Here is a 27,488-nt window from a genome sequence, read left to right as displayed (position 1 = left end):
GGCAGGGTAAAAAAAAAATTAAAGGTTATCTAAAAAAATGCATTTTGAAATTATCACGCTTCTTCTCCACAAAAATAAATGCCAGAGAACAGTATAACAACATGTTCAGAGTTTTGAAAGAAAAATTATGATCCAAGAATTTTGTAAATATAACTTCTGTGCCAAGGCACAGTACAGGTTGTTTTTTTTTTAAACATACATAGAAGGAAGGAAATTTAATACCACATACCACATGCTCTTCCTTAAATTCTCCTTGAGGAAATATTTGAGTTGATTGAGAATTATTTCAAAATTAAAAACTCCAGAAGAGGAAAGGGGATAGAATAGTAACAACTATGGTAAGTAAGGATGTTAAGAAAATATAAAATGTTTACAAAATAATTATAAATGTAGTTATGAAAAATTTCAGGGAAAAATCTGGGAGTGGAATGAGGGAAGAGAGTAACAGGAAAGAAATCATGTTAAATTTCCATTTAGACATTTTATCTATCTCTTTTGCCTGTATTCTGATGGAGATATAGTAAATCTAAAAATTAAATATAGCTATGACTGAGTGAAATAAAAGTAGAGAAAATTAATGTATGTATCCTATAAATGCTCTAACAGATTCCATAAGTCTGGTGACTTAAAAAAAAACACAAATTTATTCTCTCCACAGTTCTGAAGACTGAAAGTCCAAATCAGTTCTACTGGACCCAAATAAAGGTCTATGAAGGGCTCTAGGCCTTGCAGAAACGCTGAGGGAAAATCCATCCCTCGCCTCTTTCAGCTTTAGCTAACTGCCAGCATTCCTTTGCTTGTGGACGCATCAATCAATGTCTGTCTCTGTGATTACAGTACCTTCTCATCTATGTATCAAATCTCCCTCTGCCTCCTGCTTATGAATCTCTGGACTAATTCAGGATAACCTTCCCATTTCAAGATTTCTAATTTAATCACTCATGCAAATCTCTTTTGTCATGCATAGGTTTCAAGTATTTGAATGTAGATAATCTAGGAGGGGATATTTTTTCAGCCAACTATAATTAATAACTAAATAAAAACAAATAAGGAACAATAAAAGCTTAACAAAGGAAAGTTAAAATGAAGAGAGTAAAATAATGATAAACACTGGTTTGCACAATGCATAAGAATGACTTAAGCTTCATTCTAAAACTGACTATTTTAAAAGAAAATATTCCCTAAGATCCAACCATATACTGTTTGGAAGAGAAACCACTAAAATCAAATACTATCTGAGTTTAAAGACAAAGGAATGGTCACAAGTATATAAAGAAATTAAAAACTAAAAGAAGGCCTTCTTTATAATATTGATGTAATACAAATTAGATTCAAAGCAAATGATATTACATGTGATATAGGGATTATTTATATTGACAAAATTATGACCTATAATGGTAATAAAACATTCATAAACTTATATGTAATAAGTAACATCACACTAAATGTATATAATAAAACATTACTGTTTCTACCGAAGAAAAAATACAAACAAGAAAAATCAAATTTTGTAATAAAAGAATGATATACATTATTGTAAAAATCTAGACAACATTTCAACGATTGGTTATATCCCAAACGACCAAGAAAGAAAATTGCTCAATAGTTTCCAAAAAGTAGAACTTAAGCAATTCATATATTTCGAAAAACAAGCAATGGAGCTGCAATTAGTAACATGTTTTTTTTTCCTTTTTGAATACCACTTGGAAATTTAAACATCCTCATAATTAACTCAAGTCAAGAAGGAAATCAAAGTACAATTATAGTCAATTCATAAATGTCAACAATGAAAACTCTACATATCAACAACATATGGGATACCATTCGGAGAACAGATGGCAGTTTGGGGACATATGTCTGAATTCTCACTACCCCGCCCCTTAATTCTGACAGAAATGACCTAGGAAATATGAAACTAAAGAAAATCTTGCACAGAGAAGTGAGATTTAAATGCTAGAAACAGAGAAATTTTACTGAGAAAAATGCCAGATTGAATTCATATAAAGGAAGATTTCTGCACTGATTTTAAAAAAAATAGTTTTTAGAACAATTTTATATTTACAAAAACACTGCAGTTAGTAGAGAGAATTCCTATTCCACCCGTCTCCTACCTACACACCTTCCCCTATTATTCATGTCTTGCATTAGTATGGTCCATTTGTTTAAACTGATGAATCAATATTGATATATTATTATTAATTAAACTCCATGGTTTTTATTAAGGTTCACTCTTTGTGTTGTGCAATTCATTGCAGTTTGACAGTTTACAATGCCATGTGTTTACCATTACAATATTTTACCAAAGAGTTTCACTGATGCAAAATTTCCCCGTGCTTTATCTATTCATCCCTCCCTCCTCCAAATCCCTGATAACCACTGATTTTTTAAACTGTCCTGTAGTTTTTCCTTTTTTAAGAAATAGCATAATTGGAAGTACACTGTACATAAACTTTTAAGACTGGACTCTTAGCAATGTGCATTTAATATTCCTCTATATGTTTTCATGGCTTGAGAGTTCATTGCTGTGAACAAAATACTCAATAATAATAGCTTAGAGGAAGAAAAGTTTATTTTGGCTCATGGTTTTGAAGGCTTCAGTCCATGGTTGTCTGGTTCCATTGCTCTGGTCTGAGGTGAAGCAGAAGATCATGGTGGTGGGGCATGATAAAGGAACTGCTTAGTTGTGGTGGCCAAGAAGCAGAGAGAGAATAAGAAGCCAGGGGGCAGATATATAATTCCCAAGACATGCCCCTGTGATCTACTTTCTCCAGCCATGCCTCACCTGCCTGTAGTTACCACCTTCAGTCCATTCAAATGAATTAATTCACCAATTAGGTTACAGCTCTTGTAATATAATCATTTTATCTATGAGCATTCTGCATTGTCAAAGATGAACCTTTAGGGCTATCATTCTACTCCTGATCCCCAAAAGCTCATATTCCATATCACCAAACAAAATGCATTTAGCTCATCTCCAATAGTTCAAAGTCTCCTAGATACTTAAGGCAAACTCATGGCTCTGAGACTCTGTAAAAATTAAAAGCAAATTATATACATCTAAAATATAATGGTACAGAGTGAACATTTCCATTCTAAAAGGGAGAGAAAGGGGTATAGAGAAAAGGATGCAACAAAAACTAGACTGAAGCCCAGCCAGGTATTTTCTGTAGCTCTGCCTCTGGCATCTGGGACATGTGGCAGTAAGATGTGATCTCAAAAGGCTTGTGAAGTCCATGCTTTGTTTGTGCTTGTTTTAGCTCACGTGGCCTCTCTCTTAGGCTAGTTCTGCTCACAACCAGCAGATTTCCTTTTTACCTTACTAGCTTCTTTTAATCCCAGGGAGATCCACTGAAGTCTAAGCTTCTTTCTCATAGCTTCATGCATCAACTTCTCAGGGGATGGCATCTCAGGTTTTCCTTTGAAATCTTGGTGGAAGCCTCCATGACCACTTAACTCCAGCATCCTCCACTCCTGCAGAATCATCACCACATAGATGAGGCCAAGGTCTGCTGCCAGCTTGAACAGCAGTTGGGCCTCCTTGAACCATGGCTACAGTGTCCTCTGAGTGCCTGGGTGACTGAGCATGGTGAAACAAACCCTGGAGAAGTATTTTATTCCTTTCCTCTGTGCAAGCAGTATACTTCCAATGTTTCTTTTTTACTTTCTTTTTTTTTAAACTATTTTTATTAGTTGTTGATGGACCTTTATTTTATTTATTTATACGTGGTGCTGAGAATTGAACCCAGTTTCTCACCCCAGCCCCCTTCCAATGTTTCTTTTTTTATTATTTTTTTTATTGGTTGTTCAAAACATTACAAAGCTCTTGACATATCATATTTCATACATTAGATTCAAGTGGGTTATGAACTCCCATTTTTACCCCAAATACAGATTGCAGAATCACATGGGTTACACATCCATATTTTTACATAATGCCATATTAGTAACTGTTGTATTCTGCTACCTTTCCTATCCTCTACTATCCCCGCTCCCCTCCCCTCCCATCTTCTCTCTCTACCCCATCTATTGTAATTCATTTCTCTCCTTGTTTTTTTTCCCCATTCCCCTCACAACCTCTTATATGTAATTTTGTATAACAATGAGGGTCTCCTTCCATTTCCATGCAATTTCCCTTTTCTCTCCCTTTCCCTCTGACCTCATGTCTCTGCTTAATGTTAATCTTTTTCTCCTGATTTTCCTCCCTGCTCTGTTCTTAGTTGCTCTCATTAAATGAGTTTTCACTTCTATACCCTTGACCTGCAATGATGATTCCTGAAATGTCCCCATGGCATCTTTTCTATTTTCTCTATGCAAAGTATTTACTTTCTCTTTAGTGACAGTAAACTCCAGCAACTCCCTGGACCCTAACATGACATGTGCTTCTTCTTCAGCCAAACTGCACATTTTTTCCAAAACTTCCCTCTCTGCTTTTCGCTCCTGGATCTCACAGTAAAACTGGATAAAAGCTTCCAGCAACACCCCTGCCATCAACTAAATGCTGTGCTGCCTAGAAATTTCCTCTGCCAACACATCACTTTTATTTGTTCTTTTTAGAGATATATATGACAGTAGAGTATTTTATGACATATATATATATATATGTCATATATATATATGGAATATAACTTACTCTAATTAGGATCCCATTCTGTGGTTGTACATGATGTGGAGTTTCACTGGTTGTGTATTCATATATACACATAGGAAAGTCACGTCTGACTCATTCTACAGTTTTTCTTTTCCCATTCCTTCTCCCTTCCCTTAAATTCAGCATCACAGAAAGTCACAGAACATGGACAAAATATAGACAACTTCTTTACCATAATGTAACATGAAGGGTCTCTAATCCAATTTCCCAGTGGAGTTTTTGTTACCCTCTGAAACCCCATGAGCACAGTATTTACTGTTTGCATTCCTATCAGCATTCTGGTTTTCTGAGCTCTCCCCAGAATTGCCCATTAGGCTTTGCTTACAACATTCTAAGGTTTTCTATTCTGCATATTCAGACTTTTCTAACTCCTCCCAGGCCCTAGGGCTTCTGGACCACATGGTTAGTTTAATTAAAGGAACAGCCCCAGTACTTGGTATAAATTTCTATGTTAGTGAGCTTTTCATCACTGTAACTACAATACCTGACAAGAATTACTAAGAGTAGGAAACATTTATTTTGTGCTCACAGTTTCAAAGTGTCCATCAGTGGTCAGCCAACTCCATTGTTCTGGGTGGAGGTAAGGTAAAATATCATGGCAAGAGGGCATGGCAACCAAGAAGCAGAGAGAAGAAGAAGCCAGAGGAACAAGATGTAATCCCCAATGGCAGGCCCCTAGTGGCCTCCTTCCTATAGCTATGCCTTACCTGTTAGCTGGGCACCATACCTATCTGCCACCTTCTTTAGTGAGGTGTCTGATCAGATCTTTTGCCCATTTTCATAGTGGGTGGTTTGTTTTCTTGTTGTATATAGAGTCCATTGTATATTTTGGATTAAAGACTTTTATAAAAAATATGTGCTTTGCAAAATGAACAGTTCCTTTAAATTATTAATCCATCAAATGGATTAACCTACTGATTAGGTTAGAGCTCTCACAGTCTAATCATTTTACCTTTAACTATTTCTGTTTTGTCTAACATGAGTTTTTATATCCATCATACATTCAGATTTTGAAGGATATCTTGATTTCTTACAGGTTTTGGTTACCATGAATAAAACTATTTTATTGTTGTTTTTGGTCCCAGGGATTGAAATCAGGGGCATTTAACCACTGAGCCACATCCCCAGCCCTTTTTTTTTTTGGTATTTTTTTATTTAGAGACAGGGTCTCAATGAATTGTTTAGCTGAGGCTGCCTTTGAACTCACCATCCTGCTGCCTCAGCCTCCCAAGCTGCTGAGATTACAGGCACATGCCATTGCACCTGGCTGAATAAAACTTCTATAAGCATTCTTGCACAAGTTTTTATGTGAACATAAATTGTCAACTCAATTTCACAAATACCTAGGATCATAGTTGCTGGATTTTATTGTAAGAATATCTTTAGCTTTGTAAGAAACTGGCAATTATCTTCCAAAATGGCTGTTCTATTTTGAAATCCCACTAGGAATAAACGAGTGTTCCTATTGATATACATTCTCTTCAGCATTTGGTATTGTCATATTTTTAAAAAAATAGCTGTTATCTTATAGCTGTGTATTGGTATCTCACTGTTTTAACTTGCAATTCTCTAATGACATATGATGTCGAGCTTCTTTCATATATGTGTTTTACATCTTCTTTGTTTTTATTTTATTTTTTTAATATTGGGAATTGAACTCAGGGGCACTTAACCACTGAGCCACATCCCAGCCTTTAAAAAAAACTGTTTTTAGACAGGGTCTTGTTAAGTTGCTAAGGCTGGGATCCTGAACTTGGGATCCTCCTGCCTCAACCATGAGTCACTGTGGTTACAGGCTTGTGCCACCATAGCCCCCTGCCATCTTCTTTAGTGAGGTGTCTATTCAGATCTTTTGCCCATTTTCAAACTGGGTAGTTTGTTTTCTTGTTGTGTATCAGAGTCCTTTGTACATTTTGGATAAAAGTCTTTTATAAAATATGTGCTTTGCAAATGTTTTCTCCCATTCTGTGGATTGATTTTTTCATTGACTTAAACAATGTCTTTTGCATAGTAGTTTTTAATTTTCATAAATCCCAACATTTTAATTTTTTCTCTAGTGGATTATGCTGTTGGTATTATATGTAAAAATTCATGGACATGCCTAAGATCCCCTGGATCTTTCCTATAATTATCTTCCAGAAGAATTTTAGTATTATGTGTTATATTTATATCTATATTGAGCTTTTTTGGTGAAAGGTGTAAGGTCTGTGTTATAACTAAGTTTCATTATTTTTGGTGCTCACACAAATAGTATTTGTCTTTAATTTCAAATTTGCATTTTTCATTGCTGGAAAACATTTGATTTTGTATAATACCCATGTATTCTTCAGTCTTGCTATTTTTGCCTACTGAGTCCACTAGTTTTTGTACATTTGTTTATCTATTCTTTCAATGGTTAATGACTTTTAGTTCTACTCTATGTGATCTGAGAGCATAGTTTATGATTTTTGCTTTTTTACACTGTTAAGGTATGTTTTATGTCCAGGATGTATTTTATCTTGTTGAATGTCCTATGTGAGTTTGGTAAGAACATATGTTCTGTGACTGTTGAATGAAGTGTTCTATAAATGTCGTTTAAATCAACTTGATTAATAGTTAAGTTCACTTCTACTGATAGTTGTTTAGTTCAACAATATCTCCTTTTATTCCTTTTAACATTGCTTCATTCAATTTTCTTATCTGATTTAAAAATACATTGTTGCTAATATTACATTGAGAAGTTATCTGCAGATCAATGTAGAATTAAAAAAGTAAAAGATTGTATTTCACCTTCATTTATTCCTTCTCTGATACTTTCCCTTTCTTTAAATGGATTGGAGCTTATGATTTGTATTATCTTCTTATTTTTCTGAAGAATTTCTTTGAATAGTTCTTACAAGGCAAGTTTACTCATGGCAAATTTCCTCAGTTTTTAATTTTCTGAGTACTTTTCTATTTTTTATTCACTTTGTATTTTTTGGTGTTCGGTACTGAACCCACAGCTTCATAAATGCTAAACACTTGCTCTACCCCCCAAATCTTAGAAATTCTTATTAATATTACTTTATAGGTAAGGAGTCTCTCCCCCCACTATCATCTCTCAGGGTTTTCTCTTCGACTTTTTTTTATGATTTGAATGTACTATGAGAAGGGATATATGTTTTTGGTATTTATCTTGCTTTGGTGTTCTCTGAAATTCCTGAATTTGTGGTTTGGTGTCAGCCATTAATTTCAGAAAATTTATACTTATTAGTATTGCAAATTCTTCTCCTGCTCCTTTCTTTCATGTTTTGGAGTTTCCATTGTTTATATACTACATATTACTCAATAGTTCTTGGATTTTTCATTCCATTTAAAAATAAACTTAATTTGTAGAGTCATTTTAGATTAACAGAAAAATTGAGCAGAAGGAAAAGAAGTCTCTCGTAAGCTCCCTGCCCCTACATACACAGAGACTCCCTCATTATCAAAGTCCTACCCAAGAGTGGTATATTTGTTATAACTGACAAACCTACTTGACACATCATTATCCCTCAAAGTCCATAGTTTACAAAAGGATTCACTCTTACTGTTATACATTGTATGGATTTTGACAAATATATTGTGCCACGTGTCCACCATTATAATTTAATCAAGAGTTTACTGCCCTCAAGTCCTCCATGTTCCACGTATTCATCCCTCCCTAGAGCTAACCCCTGGCAACCACTGATCCTTTCACTGTCTTCATAGTTTTGCCTTTTCCATGTTATATATTTGGATCACTCAGTATGTAGCCTTCTCAGGTTGGCTCTTTTACTTAGTAGTATGCAATTAAGGGTTCTTCAATATCTCTACATGGGACATATAAGCTTTAACTGAACTTGATGGCTCTCTTCTTCTTATCATGAAGTAGTATTTCATTGTATGAATAGATCACAGCTTATTTCTTCATTTTCTGAGGGACATCTTGATTGCTTCCAAATTTTAGCAATTATGAATAAAGCTACTATATACAATCACATGCAGGTATCTGTGTGGACATATATTTTCAACTTGTTGGGGCAAAAATCAGGAAACATACTTGCTCAATTATATGGTGAGAATATAAGTTTTAGAATAAACTGCTGATGTGTCTTCCAAAATTGCTGTACCATTTTGTAATCCCACTAGTAATGAAGACAACTTTCTGTTGTTTAACATTCTCAATAGATTTTGGTGTTATTTATGTTTTAGATTTTCGTTATTCTTTTAAGTGTGCAGTGGTTTCTCATTGTTGCTTCAATTTGAAATCCTCCAATGACATGATGTTGAACATCTTTTCATTAGCTTATTTGCCATCTTCTTGGTGGATTGTTGGTTCTTTTCACCTTTTAAAAGTGAGATTGTTCACTTTCTTATTGAATTAGAGTTCTGTGTATATTTTTGAACAATAGTCCTTTGTTGGATATCTTTTGCCAACAATTTCTCCCAGTCTGTGGCATGTCTTCTCATTTCTTGAAAAGTGATTTTTTACAGGGAAGAAATTTTAATTTTAATGAAGTCCAGCTTACTAATTCTTTCTTTATGGATCATGACTTTGGTGTCATAACTACAAAATCATCTTCATACTTAAGGTCATCAAGTTTTCCTCCAATGTTATCTTCTATGAGTTTTATAGTTTTGCACTTCCATTTATGCCAATGATTCTTATTGAAGTTGGTGATGAATATAATGTATATATCGATTTATTATTTTGCATGTGAATATCTTCTTTCAATATCATTTGTTAAAAAGATAATCATTTCTCCCTTGTAGTACCTTCGGTATTTTGTAGAAGATTACTTGACTATAATAACGTAGGCCTTATTTCTGGGCTTGCTATTCCGTCTCATTGATCTGTTCGTCTTTTTTTTTTTTTTTTTTTTTTTTTTTATCAATACCAAACTACCTTAATTACTGCAGCTTTGTAGTAGAGCTGCGTAGTGTCTCTCTTCTAATTTTGCTCTTTCTCTCCAATATTGTGTTGGCTATTCTGGGTCTTTTGCATATCTCTGTAAAGTTGGAAACAGTGGATATTCATAAGAAGAGTTTGGCTGGGATTGTGTTGAATACATAGCTCAAGTTGGGAAGACCTGACATCTTGACGCTATTGAATCTTCCAGTATAGATTCAGAACAACTCTCAATTTCAGATCTTTTATGATCACTTTCATTTAGATTCTGTAGTTTCCTCATATAGATCTATTACATATTTTATTAGACTTCATGTAATTCATTTTTGGGGGTGCTAGTGTATGTTATATTGTGTATCTGATTTCAAATTTCACTTATTCATTGCTGGTATGCTGAAAAGCATTTGACTTTTATATATTAATTTTGTATCCTTCAATTTTGCTGTAATTTCTTATTATGGGTTTTTTTCTTTTTATTTTCTTTCTTTCTTTTTCTATTTTTGCTAATCATTTAAATTTTTCTATGTAGTCATTTAATCTATGAACAGAGACAGTGTTTTCCCCCGCCCCCCAATTAGTTTGCCTTTTCTTTCTGTTATGGTTTGGATGTGAGATTCCCCTCAAGAGCTCATGTGTGAGACAAGGAAAGAAGATTTGGAGGAGAAATGATTGGGTTATAGCCTTAAACCAATCAGTGAATTAATCCCTGATAGGATTAACTGAATGGCATGGGGGCAGGTGGGTGTGGCTGGCGGAAGTGACTCATTGGGGGTGTGGCCATGGCTTATGTATTTTGTATCTGGAGAGTGGAGACTTTCTTTGTTTCATGTGAGCTGCTTCCCTCAGCTGCACTCTTCTGCCATGTTGTTCAGCCTCACTTTGAGCCCCAGAGAATGGAGCGGACCTTCTATGGACTAAGACCTCTGAAAACGTGAGCCCTCAAATAAGCTCTTCGTCCTCCACAACTGTACTGTTTGGGTCTTTTAGCCACAGCAGCGACAAAGCTGACTAAAACACTTTTTCTTTCATCTTATTACATTATTTTGAACTTTCTGTAAATGTTGAAATGGAGTGTGAAAAGGGAGAATTCTTGCACTGTTCTTGGTCTTAGCAAGAAAGCTTCTAGTTTCTCACCATTACGTACTGTATTAGTGTTGTAGTTTAGATACTGGGTGTCCCCCAAAAGCTCATGCGTGAGACAATGTAAGAAAGTTTCAAGGTGAAATGATTGTATAATGAGGACCTTAATCTAATCATATATGATCCCTAAACAGAGTGCTTATTAGGCAGATAGGATGTGGCTGGAGGAGGTGGGTCATTGGGGTGGTGGGTCACTGGCCTTCGGGGTATATATTTTGTTCCAGGTGAGGAACTCTCTCTCTCTCTCTCTGCTTCCTGATGTGATGTCCCGATCCAATTTTCTCCGTCATACCCTTCTGCCATGGTGATCTCCCTTACCTTGGGCTCTGAGGAATGCAGTCAGCTCTCTATGGACTCTGAAACTGGGAGCGCCAAATAAACTTTTTCCCCTATAAAATTGTTATTGGTAGGTTGTTTGGTGGCAGCAATGAAAAAGCTGATTAAAACAATTAGCTGTAGGTTTTTTTTCTCTCTTTTCATAAATATTATTTATCAAGTTGAGGCAGTTCCTCTCTATTCGTAGTTTAGTAAGTTTTTTTTTTTATTGTAAGTGTATAGTAGCTTTTGTTAAATGCCTAAATGCTTTTCCTAATCTGTTAATATAATCTGTGATTTTTATTTTACCTGAAGATGGAATGAGTTATATTAACTGAGTTTTCAATGTTGAACCTGACTTGCACGCTTGGAGATAAGCCGAGTTGGTTGTGGCCTATCTGTTGGATTTGATTTACTAACATTTGTTGAGTATTTTTTGCTTCTATGTTTATTAGAGATATTGGTCTGTAGTTTTCTTTTTTGCAATAACTTTGTCTGGTTTGAGTATTGGCATAAAACTTGCCTCATAGAATAATTTAGGAGGTATTGCCTCTGCTTCTATCTTCTGGAAAGGTTGACAATTGATACAATTTCTTAGCTAAATGTTTAACAGAATATAACAGTGAACCCTTCTGAACATGGTGCCTTCTGTTTGGAAGTTGATTAATTATTTATTCAATAATTAATTTCTTTTTTACAAATATAAACCTGTTAATATTGCCCATTATTTCTTGTGTGAGTTTTGGTAGGTTTAATTTCAAGAAATGGTTTTCTCTTATCTAGGTTATCAAATTTGTGAACATAAAGTTGTTGCTCATAATACTCCTTTATTAACCTTTTAATATTATGAGGTTTGTTTTGGTGTCTAGTTTATTTTTTCCAAATTAAAATCTATGTGTTTATGTATAGTTATCTCTTATTACCCACAGGGGATTGGTTCCAGAACCCTTCCACTGATATTAAAATCCATGGATGCTCCTTATATTAAACTTTCCTTATATTAAATGGTCTAGTATTTGCAATATAACCTATACTGATTCTCTCACAGTTTTAGTGATTTCTAAATTATTAATTATACTTCACACAATGTAAATGCTATGGAAGAGTTATTATACTGTATTGTTTAAGGGAATAATAACAAGAAAAATATGTATCTATTCAGGTGGACATTTTTAAACAAATTGTTTTTATCCATGATTGGTTGAATCTGTGAATGTGAAAACCTTAGGTGCAAAGGACCAACTGGGTATATGCATTTAGTTATTTATAGATCTATGCATTTATGTATTTCAGCAGATTTATTGAAGTATAATTATTCTTTTAAAAACTGCATGTTTAATTTAGTTTGAGGCATTTGGACACATACTACAAATTATTCATATTTCATAATTGAAACCTTATACCTTTGAGCAACAATTTCTCTGCTGTCCAGCTGGAAATCCTCTGGCAATATTGTCCTATTCTTTACTTCTATGAAATTGGCTATTTAGGTCTTAATATCAGACAAATCATGAATTATTTATAATTCTTTAACTGGCTTATTTCATTTAGCACAATGTCCTCCAGATTTATCCATGTTGTCCAAATAGTAGGGTGTCCTTTTTATTTAAGCTGAAAAATATTTCTTTCTATGTGTATGCCATAGTTTCTTTATCCTTTGATCAGTGATATTTGGGTTTGTTGGGAATAATGCTACAAACATCTTGAGGTGCAGCTATCTCTTCAGCAGTACTGATACTAATTCTTTTAGATCTACACTCAGAAGTAAGATTGGTCCAATTCTACTTTTAAACATTTAAGGAACCTCCATACTGTTTTCCAAAGTGGCTACTTTATGTTTCCACCAATAGTGTTACAAACATTTTCTTTTCCTTCACTTCTTTTCCTCCTTGCTAAGACCTGTTACTTTTTGTCTTGTTCATAATACCCATCCTGACAGGTGTAGGATGATATCTCATTGTGGTTTTTATTTACATTATCCTGATGATTGGTCATGTTGATCATCTTTTCATATACATGTTAGCCATTTGTATGTCTTCTTTAGAGATGTGTTTATTCAAATCTTTTGCTCATTTTTAATTGTTTTTTTTCAATTTTGAGTTGTAGAAGTTTCTAATATATTTGGACTATTAGCTCTTTGTATTACACATGGTTTACAGATGTTTTCTGTTGCTTAGTTTGCCTTTTCACTTTGTTTCACTTTTCACTTTTTAGTTTCACACTGTCTTGCTTATCTACTTTGGTTTTATTGCCTGAGTGTTTGATATCACATCCAAGAAATCATTGCCACAGTTTTATTCTCTGTTTCCACGTATTTGATTTTTTTTTCTTTTTTAGATTCTGCACATAAGGGAGATCATGCATTATTTGTCTTGTTGTGTCTGGCTTATTTAACTTAACCTAAAATCCTTCAGTTCACCCAAATTGTGGCAGATAGTAGGATTTCCCTCTTTTTTAAGACTGAATAGTATTTCATTGTGTGTGTATGTATGTATGAATGTGTGTGTGTGTGTGTGTGTGTGTGTATCACATTTTCATATATTTTCATTGATCAATCAGCCCTTATTAATTCTACATTCTAGGCATTTTGAAAAATGCTGAAATGAACACGAGAGTCTGGGTATCCCTTTGACATCCTAATTTCATATCCTTTGAATATATACCCAGAAGTGGGATTGCTGGATCATATGACAGTTCTAATTTTAATTTTCAAAGGATTCTCTATACTGCTTTTCATAGCAGCTTCACAATTTTATATTCCCACCAACAATGTACAAGGGTTCCTTATCTCCACATCCTTGCCAACATTTGTTATTATTTTTTTTTCTTTTTGGCAATAGCCATCCTAACAGGCATGAGGTAATATCTCATTATGGTTCTAATTTGTATTTCTAAGATTATCATTGATGTTTCTTATTCCCATTGTCCATTTGTATGTCTTCTTTGGAGAAATGGGTACTCAAATCATTTGCCCATTATTTCATTAGTTCCCCCCGCATTGTATTAGTTAGCTTTTAATGGCTGTAATAAAACTCTTGACATAGAATAACTTTATAAGAAAGAAGGTTTACTTAGTTCATACTTTTTGGAGATTCAAAATCAGACAGCATGGTACAGATGGAAGATAGTGGAACATATATGGAGAATTCTCATTCAAGAGCTGGGTGTGGCCAGGCTTGTTCCCATTATGATAATCCTTTCACGAGAACTAGGTACTTACAAGAGGTCTACCTTCCGTGAACACACTTGTAAGAACTCAAGTATCTCCTGCTAATCCCACCGCTTGAAGTTTCTACCACTTCCAATACTGCCACACTGAGATACATCTACATTAACCTTTGGAAGATACAATTAAACCATATCCATACCATAGCTCATAACATTGAGTTGCTTGAGGTAATAGAACCTTTATCAGATACATAGTTTGTAAATATATTCTTCAAATCTATAGGTTGTTTATTCATTCTGTTGATTGTTTCCTTTGCTGTTCAAAGATTTTTAGATTGATGTAATCCTGTGTGTCTGCTTTTGCTTTTTTTACTTGTACTTTTAGGGCTATATTCAAACAATCCATAACAGACAAATGTTATGGAGATTTTCTATTATGTTTCTTCTAGAGGTTTTATAATTCTAGGTTTTATGTTTAATTCCTCAATCCATTTTGAGTTGATTTTCATTCATGGTGTGCGGTAAGAGCCTAACTTCATTTTTCTGCATGTGAACATCCAGTTTTCCTAGGGCCATTCATTGAAGAAAATATCCTTTTCTGTTCTATGTTCTGGGTGTCTTTACCAAAAGTGAATTAATCATACATATATGTATTTATTTTTGGGATCTCTAAACTGATCCTTTATTCTATATGTTGTTTTTATGCAAATGTCATGCTGTTTTGATTATAACTATGAATTATATTTTGAAAGGCAGTTTGATGTTTTCCGCTTTTTACTTCTTGCTCAAGATTCATTTAACTATTTGGAGCTTTTGTGGTTCCCTATATATTTTTTCCACATTTGTGAAAAATATTGTTAGAATTTTGATTGGGGGTGCATTGAATCTGCAGACCCCTTTGGGCAGTATACACCATTTTACCAATATAAATTCTTCTAATACAAGAACATGAGATATCCTTCCATTCATTTTTTTCTCCTACTTCCTTAATCAGTGTTCTATAAATTAAAGTGTACAGTTATTTTACCACTTTAGTTAAATTTATTCCTCAGCGTTTTACTATGTATTTGTAGCAATTATAAGTGGAATTATTTTCTTGATTTCTTTTTTGGATAGTTTGCTATGTATAGTCAATAATCTACACTAGTATATACTAGTAGTATATGCTGCTGATCTTTGCAAATTGATTTTTGTATCTTTCAACTTTACTAAATTTGTTCATTAGTTTTATTTTAATTTAGTTTTTTTGGTGGAGACTTTAGAGTTTTCTACATACAATATTATATTATCTGCAAACAGGTGACTTTACTTCTTCATTTCTGAGTTGGAAGCCTTTTCTTCCTTTCTGTTGCTTAATCACTAGGATTCTAGTACTATGCTGAATAGAAGTGGTAAGAATGGGCATCCTCATCTCTTCCTAATCATAGAAAGAAAGCATTTAAACTGCTACTATTGAGTATGATGTTAGCCATCATCACTCATCATGTATGGCCTTTATTGTGTTGAGGTATTTTCCTTCCATTGCTAATTTGTTGCACAGTTTTTACATGAAATGATATTGAATTTTGTCAAATGCTTCAATGTCAACCACAGGTAGCAGCTTAGGGCCTTCTCTATTTCTTTGTGAGGACTGACATCATCACTGGCATATACTTGGTCTTTCAGAATCTAAGGAATATGTCAGAAATGTTCAAAGCCCCCCATGGAAATCTCATTATCCAGCTTATGATTATAAGATTTTCTTAGTCTATTGTCTTCCTCAAGAGTTTCCCAATACTTCATGCATCTGTTATGCTAATCGATTGCCTGTATATATATTTTTAATTCTCAGAGGGAAAAGGGCTTCACAATGTGCAAGTTCTGAATAAAGTAAAATATAGACAGCCTTGTCAGTGGGGTCTTCTAAGAATCTTCAGGAACATTACATATTAGCAAATTTTGGGGAATGAAGCTTTGAAAGAGCTCTAGCCCTGTTCTGCTCTCTCTGGTGGCAGCCAGAGTGCTTTTTACTGTGAATGAGAACTGTTAATTTTCAAGGCTACAGCAGAGCTGGATATGAGGGATGAGAATAATGCAAGCTAAAACACCACAAAGCTAATTTTTCCTTCTAAGATTTAGTCATTTTTCATGAATAAATACTTCCTTGGTTTTTGCAAGCTTTTGGTTAAATTCCAAAGTCCTTAAAAATTTGATTCTGACAGTTTTTGTCAGGTTTCTTGTTGCCTTTCTGAGGAGATAATTATTAAGAATTTCTTTGCTACGTTTTGTGATGCCACCAAGCCATATTTTCTATTATTTATATATTATTTTAATGTTCATTGTAAATATAGTTAGAAGAGACATGAATATTTCTGAGTAAAGAGGACATTTTTAAGTTGTCAATAAGGAAAAAAAATGGTATCTGATATTCTTTTCAAAAATGCAGGTGTGATTGCCAGCCTCTAACATGCCCTTAGTAATTCTTGCTTCCTGATTTTAGTCTCTCTTGTGAGTTTGTTCTCCCCATACTGAATCAGAGTTGACTTGTATAACCAAGAGAATGGTGTGGAGGTGATGGTTTTGTGACTTTGGAGTCTAATTCATAAAACACATGGCCTCTTCCACCTTGGTCTAGGAAAAACCCGCTGCTGTGTGGTGAGGACTCTTAAGACTTCTGGATTAGTCTGCGTGGAGAGGTGAGTGTTCTACCTAGAGCAAGCACTAACTTGCTTGCAAATGACGTGTCCAGCCCCAGTCAAGCCTTCTAATGACTGTAGGTTCATGAAACATCTGGCTGAACTTTATGATAAAACTTCATCTATACCTACCCAATCACTCTTTTCCTGCATTTTGAAACTGTGAGATAATAAATGTTTATTGTTTTAAGCCACTAAGTTTTGCCATAGTTTGTATCTCAGCAGTTGATTACTAATACAGTAAGCAGTTGAAACACATTTATCTACAAGGAGGTACAAATCCTCAAGAAGAAATTGAATGTTTTTCAAAATTGCTCAAGAAAGCACTGATCTCATATAGTGGTAAGGGCTTTTACACCTACTGTATTTTCAAGGTTATATACAGAGCAAACAGGAAGATTAAAATTGGAACTATTTTCTATTCATTTTCTAAACAATAAAAAGCTCTATAACTAAATTTATTTCATAAAAATGATGAAACAAATAAAAATAATAATTTTTTAATGAATACAGATACAAAAATCCTAAGTAATCCTGCCAAAACGTGGCATCTATTAGGGAGATCCAGAAATGCACTATACAGCTACACAGCTGCAATAATTTAGACCTGAAGTACTGGGATCAGAGTAGAAATGAATTATTAGAAAATAATTTCAGGATATCAGAAACAGACCACATCAATGTTAACACTAGTTATTAAATGGTCCGTTCTTTCCATATGCTATTGAATTGTCTTTATCTATATTATACACATACATGATGTATTAATAATGCAAATAATATTTTAAATTAATTATATAGTATAATACATGTCACTTACATTGAAGCATACTGATGGGCAGAGTATAGATATCTTTAATGTAAAAATGAATCTTAGCAAAAATCAGAGAATATTAAGTATCCTAATTACAAAATAATTGAAAAGGGATGATAATCAGTTTAGAAAAGAAATTTAATTAGAAAATTAGAATAAGAAATGTCAATAATAAAATATAAATATAATTTTAAAATAAAAAAAAAGAAAATTAATGTCAATATATATTTTTAAAAATACATTTTTGCTGGCAATTATATAGGAAGTTAGTGCTTATCTTCTAACAAACTGTCAAAATTTTTCCAAAGAAGCAGTAACCAGTATTGGGTTAGTTTGAAGGCAAAACATAGATATAATTAACAAATTTCCTGGAGATTATTTAGCCATAATATGTCACAATTTTTAATACTGACCCATAACTTTTTTTTTTCGAATGCTTTTTATTCTTGGAATTTCTTATTTGTGTTTTCTTAAAGCATGATTTTTTACAAAAGAAATACATTAAAAAACTCTTGCAAATTTTGCTTGTTCTTTCTCCTAGGAGGAAGTGAGTAGTTTGTTACATAGAAGTGCAAAATTTATGTTGTTTTCCTTAGGAAAAACCTACATGTTAACTTTGGTGTTAGTTTGTCCCATCACATCTGGAAGGGGCTACATACCTGCAAATAGCGGACCACTCGGCAGACCAGGTCAGGTGCAAGGAAGTCTCCAGTGAATCGCCAAATAATATCCGTCAAGATGTTGATCAGTCCCGTGAAAGAGTCTAACAAAACCAAACCAAACCAAAACAAAACAAAACAGTGCTTAATTGCAGTCTTTCTCATATTCATGGCTATACTGCTGTAGAAATGAATTCCTGGGGAGATCTTCTTTTTCTCTTGGTTTATCAGATGGCAACTGACAAAAATTAAGGCCAACAGGAGGCCCTTGACTTTTCTTATTTGAGTTCGTTACAACTCAGATGGAAGCACCTAGGAAGGATTTCAGCAATGACTGAGGAGAAATCAAACTAATCATAGAGTTGATCTTTTAAATCACAGAGGAAGAGTTTTAGGGGATCTAGTCCTATTCCAAACAAACACTGTGTGAGAATCAGAAGAAGGCAAAACTGAGAAAAGCTAAATGTTTACCATTTGGAACCATACCCCCACCCCCCTTCTTACATTCTTTATTTTACAACTTAGTCTTCTTATCTCCCTACCCTCAGGTTCCTTTGCTTTATCCTCCTTTTGACATCTGTGCTTGGAAAAAATGAAGGGCATGATCTATCAATTTAATTAAATTGGTTGGTTAGACTATAAGGGAACTGAGGCAGAGGTCAAGGACTTTGTTCTTCTGTGGGCAGCTTGCCCACAGATTATACAGATTATAGATTATACAAGTTGTACAGATGTCTACAAAATAAATGGCCAACTATGATGGTGGTCTAAAAATTCCCTGTTTCCCCTCCATAACAGATACCACTAACTGACTATATGATCCAGGATCTTTTATAAACCAGTGCTTCAAAGATTATCTGATGATTGATTGATGGTTAGAATTGGAACACAAGACTGGAGAAGCAAGAATTCAATGACTTTTTCAGGCATAGAATGTAACAGCCTTCCAAGAATTCTAGAGGCAGGGCAAGTTTATTTCTAGGGTAGCTCTTAGAAGCCTGGAGAAAGTGATGGTCCCTCTTAAACAAAATGGAAATTCTGAAGTTGCTCCCACAGATAGTAAAGACTAAATAGTTAAAAGAAATGGGCATAGATATACTTCATGAAGCCAGAAGACCCCCAAAGAAATCTTTTTCATAAGAGGGTTTGAGAACCCACACATATAATTCATTAAGACTACCAGAAGTGGTGAAAGGGACCCCAGCTTTACTAAACAGCTCAGTGGTGCTTCCATCACAGGCCAGCATAGGTAGTAGGAGAAGTGGTTACAGATCCAGGTCTTGCAACACTGTGGCATGAACTGTATGATTCCCCTAGTCCTTCCCAGAGGGCCTTATGTGCATTTGTTTGCATGACTATAAACTGGGGAAAGAGGAAGACACAGACACTTTGAAGACTGTTAGGCACAGTATCTGGGTGGACACGAAACCCAGAGATCTGAGTGTTATTATGGCCTCATTGTTAGAGCAGAATCTTATGGGCCAGGTAATAAATAAAATCCTGGCTACAATAGGATGGTCCCCGAGGTCTGCAGTCATTCTCATTAGTTATTCCTCCAGTCCTTGAATGATTTATTGGAATAGATGTACTTGGCAGTTCAAGTAATTCCATTTTGGTTCTCCCATCAGGAAGGCCAAAGTGAAGTCCTCAATTCACCAGTTTGGTCCTTGCAGAAAACTAGGTGGATCCTGGAGAATAATTATAGACAGACCCAAACTCAAACAAATAACAGTCCTGATTGTGCCTGTAGTAATAAATATGGTACCTTTACTAGAATAGTTGAGTATGGTCTCAGGTACACGGGCACAAGGGAATTGATTTAGCAAGAGTGTTCTTTTCTAATCTGATCAGAAAAGAGACTCAGAAAGAGTTTTCATTCATGTGGAACAGATAGTGCTATTCATTTACTATTTTGCCCAAGGCTATGTTAACTCTCCTAAGATCTGTCATAATAGGGTCTGAAGAGACCTGGACCATCTGAAAATTCTGCAGAATATCACTTTGATCCCTTTATATTGATGACATAACTGTGAAGGACAAGAAAGAGATGTCTAGTCTAATAGAGGCTTTGATAAGAAATATACCTTTAGGAAATTGGAAGTTACGCTGAAAATTCAGGAACATGTCCTATCAGTAAAGTTTTGAGTGACTCAGTAGTGAGGGGCTGTGAAAATATCCACTCTCTTAGTCCCACATAATAAATAAATTACTGTGTCTTACATTTCCTACCTTAAATAAGGAGGTAAGATCAATAAGTTCTCCTTAATTTTTGGAGACAACACATTGCACATCTAGGAGTGTTACTTTGATTCATTTACTGGATGGCATGGAAGTCTGACAGCTTGGAGGGGTCTGAAGCAGGAAAGGGCTTCATAGCTTGTGTGCACAGCAGTATAATAACTGTCCTACTTGAGACAGATAATATGGCAGAATCTACAGTGTTGGAGATGTCGGTGGGGAAAGGTGTAGTTTGGAGTTGATGGACACCTGAGTGGGAGAATCAAAATGCATGTCCTAGATCTCTGGACAAGGCCAAGTTGACTGTAGACTAAAATTAATGTCTTTTTAAAAACTGTTCCTGAAATATTTCTGAGCTTTGATAGAGATAGAATTCTTGTTATCAGGGCACCAACAGTATTTGGAACTGACCATATGAGCTAGATTTTGTTAGATATACTAATTTGTCAGGTCAGACAGAGCCAATGGCCATCCATCAGAATGTGGGTATTTTAGTCAGCTTTTTTGTCACTGTGACCAAAAACCTGGCAAGAATAATTTTAGAGGAGGAAAGTTTGTTTGGAGCTCATGGTTTCACAGATGGCTAACTCTTGCTCAGGAACCAAGGTAAGGTGGTGGGATGTGGTGGAGGAAAGCTGCTCAGGACATGGCATCAAGAACAGAGAGTGATTTTTACCCTACAAGAACAAAACCTAAGCCCCAAAGGTACATTCCCATAACCTCCCTCCTCCACCCACACAATACCTGCCTATGATTACCACCCAGTTAATCCACTCAGGTGGATTAATGCACACATTAGGTTAAGATCGTTATAACCCAATAATTTTACCTTTGAATATTCTTGTATTACTTCATACATGATGACCCTTTGGAGAACATCTCATATCTAAACCATAAAAATGGGAATAGTACATCATATATGAAGTCTACACTAAACCAGATTGCCATGAGTAGGCAAGGAACAAGTAGCTCAGATGCCCATATCATCCACCAGAGTTGCACAGTGGCACTGCTTCACTCATATTTATGGTGTTTAAGCTGAAGACGAAGGTTCGTCACTATTCTGCTGCAAAGAAAAGAATAGAGGTACTGCGTTACAGCTGCATTCAGGGTAGCCTTGAGGGACAACAGAGAAGGGAGAGCTTCCCAATGGCTGGAGCTGCAAGCAGTGCATGGGAAAAAATGACTTGACCAGTTGATATTATCCAGGCTTTTTCAATGGTCACTCCAATGTTGCCACAATGTGCACCCGAATAGAGTGGCCATGGTGTAGACAGGAATACTATTCATTTGTCAGTATGGTGGTCCACCTTTTCTCCTGGCTAATCTGGCTACTGATATCTTTGAATCTGACTTGCCAACAATAGAGGTCCACACCAAGCCCCCAATAAGGGACAGCTTCATCAGGAGACCAACTGGTTTCTTTGTACCAAGTTGACATTCGGCTATTTCTGTTCTGCAGAGGCCTTTCATCCATCTTTCTACTGATACACTTATTCAAGGTATGAACTTGGCTTTTTTGTCTTCTGGTCTGTAATCAACACTATTTGCTACTGTCTGGGGACTTTTCTGATTTCTTAACTGGAATGCAAATTCACACAACATAATATCTGATCAGAGGACCCACTTCATAGTGAAGGAAGTATAGATTAGGCTCATGACCAAAAAACCCATGTACTGTATCATCTAGAATAAGCTGTCCTCTGATAGCTCTGGAATGGACTACTGAACGAACATATGAGGTGCCAGCTTAAAGATAATGCTCTGGAAGGTTAGGGTATACACAGGTCTGAGAACCAGAGGATAGAGGAAGGAATGGACTCAACATTAACATCACTCCCAATGACCCATGGGGGCATCATGCTTTCTTATGTGTATCTCTGTGCTCTGTAGGTTGGAGTTCTTGGTCTTTAAAGTTGGTCTACTCCTGCAAGGAGAGATAGTGAGGGTCTCACAGAACTAAAGGAAATGACTGCCACCAGGGCACTTTTTTCTTTTCCTTTTATTTGGTACCAGCGATTGAACTCAGGGGTATTTAACCACTGAGCCACATCCTCAGCCCTATTTTGTATTTTATTTAGAGACAGGGTCTCATTGAATTGCTTAGCACCTCACTTTTCCTGAGGCTGGTTTGAACTTGTGATCCTCCTGCCTCAGCCTCTTGAGCTGCTAGAATTTCAGGCATGCAACCAGGGCACTTTAGATTCATTGTGTTCAGGAACTAGCAGGTAAAGGGAGGAGTCACTATTGTGACAAAAGTAATTGGCTGAACAATTAGCAAACAGAAGTCAATGGAGATGTTTATACAATGAAGGAAGGGAGAATTATGGGTAGAATACAGGATATGTACTTGTGACTGTCGAGTTATGATTGACTGCAGTAGGCCACCAGTAGAAGCCTGTGCAGATGATTTATACTCTAGGGTGCCCTGTCCTTGCTGCAGTGGCAGATGAATGGGGACTGAAATTAGGTCTTTTTATTGTCATTAAGATATGCACCCTGGATTCAGGTGGCTATCCTGTCCTCAACTAAACAGAATGGATTGTACCCTCTACTAAGTTGTTCAGCTCAAAATTCCAATCATGTCTCTATTGAGCAACACTGCTAAGCTCTGTGGGATAGGACTTGTGATTTCTGTGCAATTGTACTCAGAGGATTGGGAAAAGCCCTACTCAGAAATACAGAATGCATCTGACTGGATTGAAGCTTTCAGAAAATTGAACAGCTGAACAAAAGAAAGTGCATCTTTGGGTGTGAAGGTAAGATAACCATAATTCCATTTCCAATGGTTTATTTTTATTTCTATGTTTCTGCTAAAGAGAAATGACAAAAACTGAAAATTATACTGTCACTTGGTTAATTACTTTTGTGACTATTAGAAAATAAGTTTTATGAATGTCATTACAGATGGGAACCCAACATCCTGAGCAGTGTAGGGCACATACCTGTTATTCAAAAACACATTGAATGAATTGTCTCTGCAGTTGGAAAGCCCCCACTTCTTAAAAACAAAACAAAATAAAACAAAGCATAACCAACTTTTATTTTGGATAATGACTCACAAGAAGTTACAAAGTAGTACAGAGAGTTTTCATGTCCCTATCTCCTCAGTGATGACATCTGATCTAACTATAGTTAGACTTCATGATTTGAAACATAATACTCTTAATTCAGGCTTTTGTATGATATTGAACCTGATTGTAAGGGATGTTATAAGCAATTGTTTTGTCCTTGTGAACATTCTAAATGTGTAGAAGCATTTATTTTTTATAATTTCACAGAATCTATAATATAATTTCCCCATTTTATAGATCAGTAAACTAAGAGAGGTGAGAATATTTTCTTATGATTTTGTAACCAATTAGAAGTGAAGCCAGGCTTTTAACCCAGATTCTTGGATGACCACCATCACATTGACTGTGCTTTTCCCTTTATTTTAAAATTCTAATTGGGTTTCTTTTAATCTCTACTGTACTGACATAAGTCCTGATCTTTCTTTTCACCCTTTCCCTACTCAGGATGCCCTTATTTATATTTCAGCCTCTTATGCTTACTCTACCCATAGAAGTTGTCTGTATTCTTCTAGAGAATTGGAGAGGCTCTTGCTTCTGGATCTTTGCTGCTAACAGGACAAAGTCTGAAATTCTCAGCTTAAAGCATCACAGCCTTTCATGACCTGGCCTTGCCTACTTCTAAGGTCCGAATGTGTCCCAGGATCAATGTGTTAGAAACTTAAATCCCGATGCTGCAGTACTGGGTTTGTTCTCTTGGGCCCTTGCCTTTCCACCTGCCATGTGAGACTCCAGGCAGTTGTAAGGCATCATCTTGGAAGAAAAAAAAACCTGTTGGAGCCTTGGCCTCAGAGTTCCCAGCCTTTAGAAATATATGCTAATGAATTTCTGTTTGTAAATTACCCGGCTTTGGTATTCTGATAGCAGCACAAAACAGATGACTACCTCTTGTCAAGTCCTTAGCTGGCATTTTAATATCGAACACCATATTGATCACACATCTGTGCTTCCAGATTTGCATGCCTTCTGCTTGTGATGACCTCCCTCCATTTATTAGCTTGTTGAATTCTTATTTATCTTTCAATACCTAGCTCTGTTCCTTTCTTTAGGAGCTTTCCTTGACTATTCACATGGTATGATCCCTCATAAAAGGGTATGCGGTCCTCCCAGTCTTTATATCTATACTCTCTCTCTGCTTTTTTCTCTACAGGTAATAACAATATTATACATAGGCAAATACATAGGAACTATGACAAAAATACGAGAAGCTTGGAGAAGAAAACTCCCATGGCTGTTCTGGGTTGTAAAGAAAAGTTCTTACTGACCAGCCTTGGGCAGGGCCCTGAGAGCTCTGGGTTGTGATGGATCGGGTAGGAATGTCATGAAGATTTTCCTGGCAGGAATGAACTGGATGAATGAATGAAATGGACATTGGAGTGAGTTGAATATTTTCTTTTTGTTTAGTTATTTCTTAATTTTAAAATTATGGGAAAATTAACTCATGTTTCTCTAGATCTAAGTGGCTTTATGAACAATTACAGAATATTTTGGTAAAATCTATTTTTCCCCTGGAGCTTAATCTTAAATAAGCTTATTTCTGGGAGTAGACTATCCATGGTACTATGTCGCAGCATTTGTTAGTTGCTATTAAGCAAATGATGCTAGATCTGATCAGTAAAAAGCTAATTAGTTACCTATGTAATTGAGTACATTGCAAATAAGCTGCTCCTAAATGATAATTAACAGGACCTTGGGAACAAAGGGTATACTTTAAAGCCTTAATTACTTTCATGCATTACTCCTGGTTTTTAAATTTCACTCTGCAAAAGATTCTAGGAAACTATAATACTCAGAAAAGCCAAAGCAGACTCCCAGCAGACTTTAATGCTTCTTTTGAGAGTGCTGGATAAACACGAATGTAGGTTCCTGCTAGGAGCACAATTATGGGTACAGTGGGGAGCAGTCACGAATGAGGCACAGCTGAGCTGAATGCTTAGGGCTTAGTAAGGATTGGCCAGGTACAAAGGCATTAAAGGACATCCATTCTAGGCACAGGTAAGGCCATGAACAAAGTTATGAAGGTCAGAAAAGTGAGATGAGAAACTACCTGGCTGTTTGTACAAAATATTAGCAGTTTGGCATTGAGAAGGCCTAAAATAGGAGCTAGGAATTGACAAGAAATGGAACCAAAGAGACAAGAGTCCAGATGTTTTAGGCTCTCACATGACAATAAAAGGGTCTTTCAGATTTCCTCCTTATACTGTGAGAAATACTGAACATTACCATAGTTAGTGGTGCATGTCTGGTTTGTAATCCCAGTGGCTTGAGAAGCTGAGGCAGGAGGATTGCAAGTTCAAAGCCAGCCTCACAATTTAGTGAGGTTCTAAGCAACTTAGAGAGACCCTGTCTCAAAATAAAAAATAAAAGGACTTAGAATGTGGTTCAGTAGTGAATTGCCCCTGGGTTCAATCCCCAGCACCAAAAGAAAAAAAAAGGAAAAAATACTGAACACTTACATCTTAAAACATTTGTTTTAGGTTTCTTTAGTTATTATGAGAAGAATAAATTTGGTAGGTCCAACACTGGAATTACCATTTAGACTAGTTAGGGGACTGTGAAGAAGTTTGAGAAAGGAATAATCAGTATCTTGTGTTTTCATAAGCCCTCCACTTTTTCTCTATTGCTTCCATATATGAGAGAAAAACATTTGACCCTTAACTGAGTTTGACTTATTTTTTTTAACATAGTGCTCTCAAGTTCCATCCATTTTTCTTCATATGACATAGTTTCATTCTTTATGGCAGAAAAAACTCCATTGTAAATACCTACCACCAGTTTCTTCATCCATTCATTGGGTTTCTTTAAATTGGAGTGAAAAATTGAGACATCAACAAAGCAATCTGAGACAGAAACTTCTTGCAGGGGTTTTTATAATCCCCCTTAATTTTGTATAGTTGCATTTATGAGCTCAATTCTAGCTGAAGGACAGGTTCTTTTTAAATATATATATATATATATATATATATATATATATATATATATATATATATATATATTATATATATATTTAGTTTTAGCTGGACACAATATCCTTAGTTTACATTATGAAGGACAGGTTTTTAGTGACTCACTGGAAAAATATATTAAGTCTGTCCAAGGTATTTTTTTTTAATTTTCAGAGAAACAACTCTTTAATGTTAGTTAAATTGTATCATTCTAATAATAAGTATAACAGGCAGAAACTGGTTTGGGAGTAAACACCTCACATGGTGCAAGAAGTGGGAGGAGAGATGAACAGGCTCATAAGGGACTGTCCTAGTCACAATATTCAGTTAGTTGGGGTTTTGCTGAAAGAATGGAGAGTGTTGATTACCTTGGTGAGGCAGGTGAGACAATGCAGCAGAGACAGAGTGTCCTTGGAATCACTTATTTTCTATGACTGTCCTCAGTTCTTCACTCTGCATCCTCCTTTTCTTTATGTTGCTTGGGAAGCTCTTTATGTACCTCTGTGTGAAGAATATCTCCTGTTTCCTCAACTGTGGAGAGCAGTGACTTGGACCATGGTCTTTGACTGCTTTGGAGCTATGCCTGCGCTTTGCCCTGGGAACTTTCTATGCAAAGGTGCAGGATGAGGTTGCCTAGGAGCTATGATAATGCCCTATCTAAGGAAGTTCTGTGCAAAGGTTCGGAGCAATAGCAGTCTTGACCTTGAGCTCAGACACCAGCTGCAGGGTAATAGAGAATTCTGAGCATATCAAGATAACTACAACATCTTTCAAGCACCGTGACCTTCAACCTACCTGCTATTCAGAAAATTTGCCATAAATAACCTTGTGATAATAAAACCTATATAATAAACATGCTGTGCGAGCTCTGTGTCTCTGTTCCTCCATCAGAGGTCAGTGTACCACCTGGTCCCAGCTTTCTTTTTG

General features: G+C 35.6%; 1 protein-coding gene across 3 annotated transcripts in view; it reads right to left on the bottom strand.

Annotated features, from left to right (window-relative positions):
• The window catches only part of Npsr1 (neuropeptide S receptor 1), a 189,519-nt gene that overhangs the window by 31,234 nt on the left and 130,797 nt on the right, over nt 1–27,488 (bottom strand). The window contains exon 3 of one of the 3 annotated variants that reach the window (XM_076863874.2): nt 18,308–18,411. The exons of 1 other annotated variant lie outside the window; for it this stretch is intronic. In XM_076863874.2, the coding sequence (XP_076719989.1) occupies nt 18,308–18,411 (104 nt within the window). The remainder of the gene's footprint in view (nt 1–18,307; nt 18,412–27,488) is intronic. One more of the 3 variants, XM_076863883.2, reaches the window with a different exon arrangement.

This window comes from Callospermophilus lateralis, chromosome 1 (assembly GCF_048772815.1).
Source record: "Callospermophilus lateralis isolate mCalLat2 chromosome 1, mCalLat2.hap1, whole genome shotgun sequence".
Lineage (NCBI taxonomy): Eukaryota > Metazoa > Chordata > Mammalia > Rodentia > Sciuridae > Callospermophilus > Callospermophilus lateralis.
Note: the sequence above shows the minus strand (reverse complement) of the source record. Positions and strands in the feature narration are given on the sequence as shown.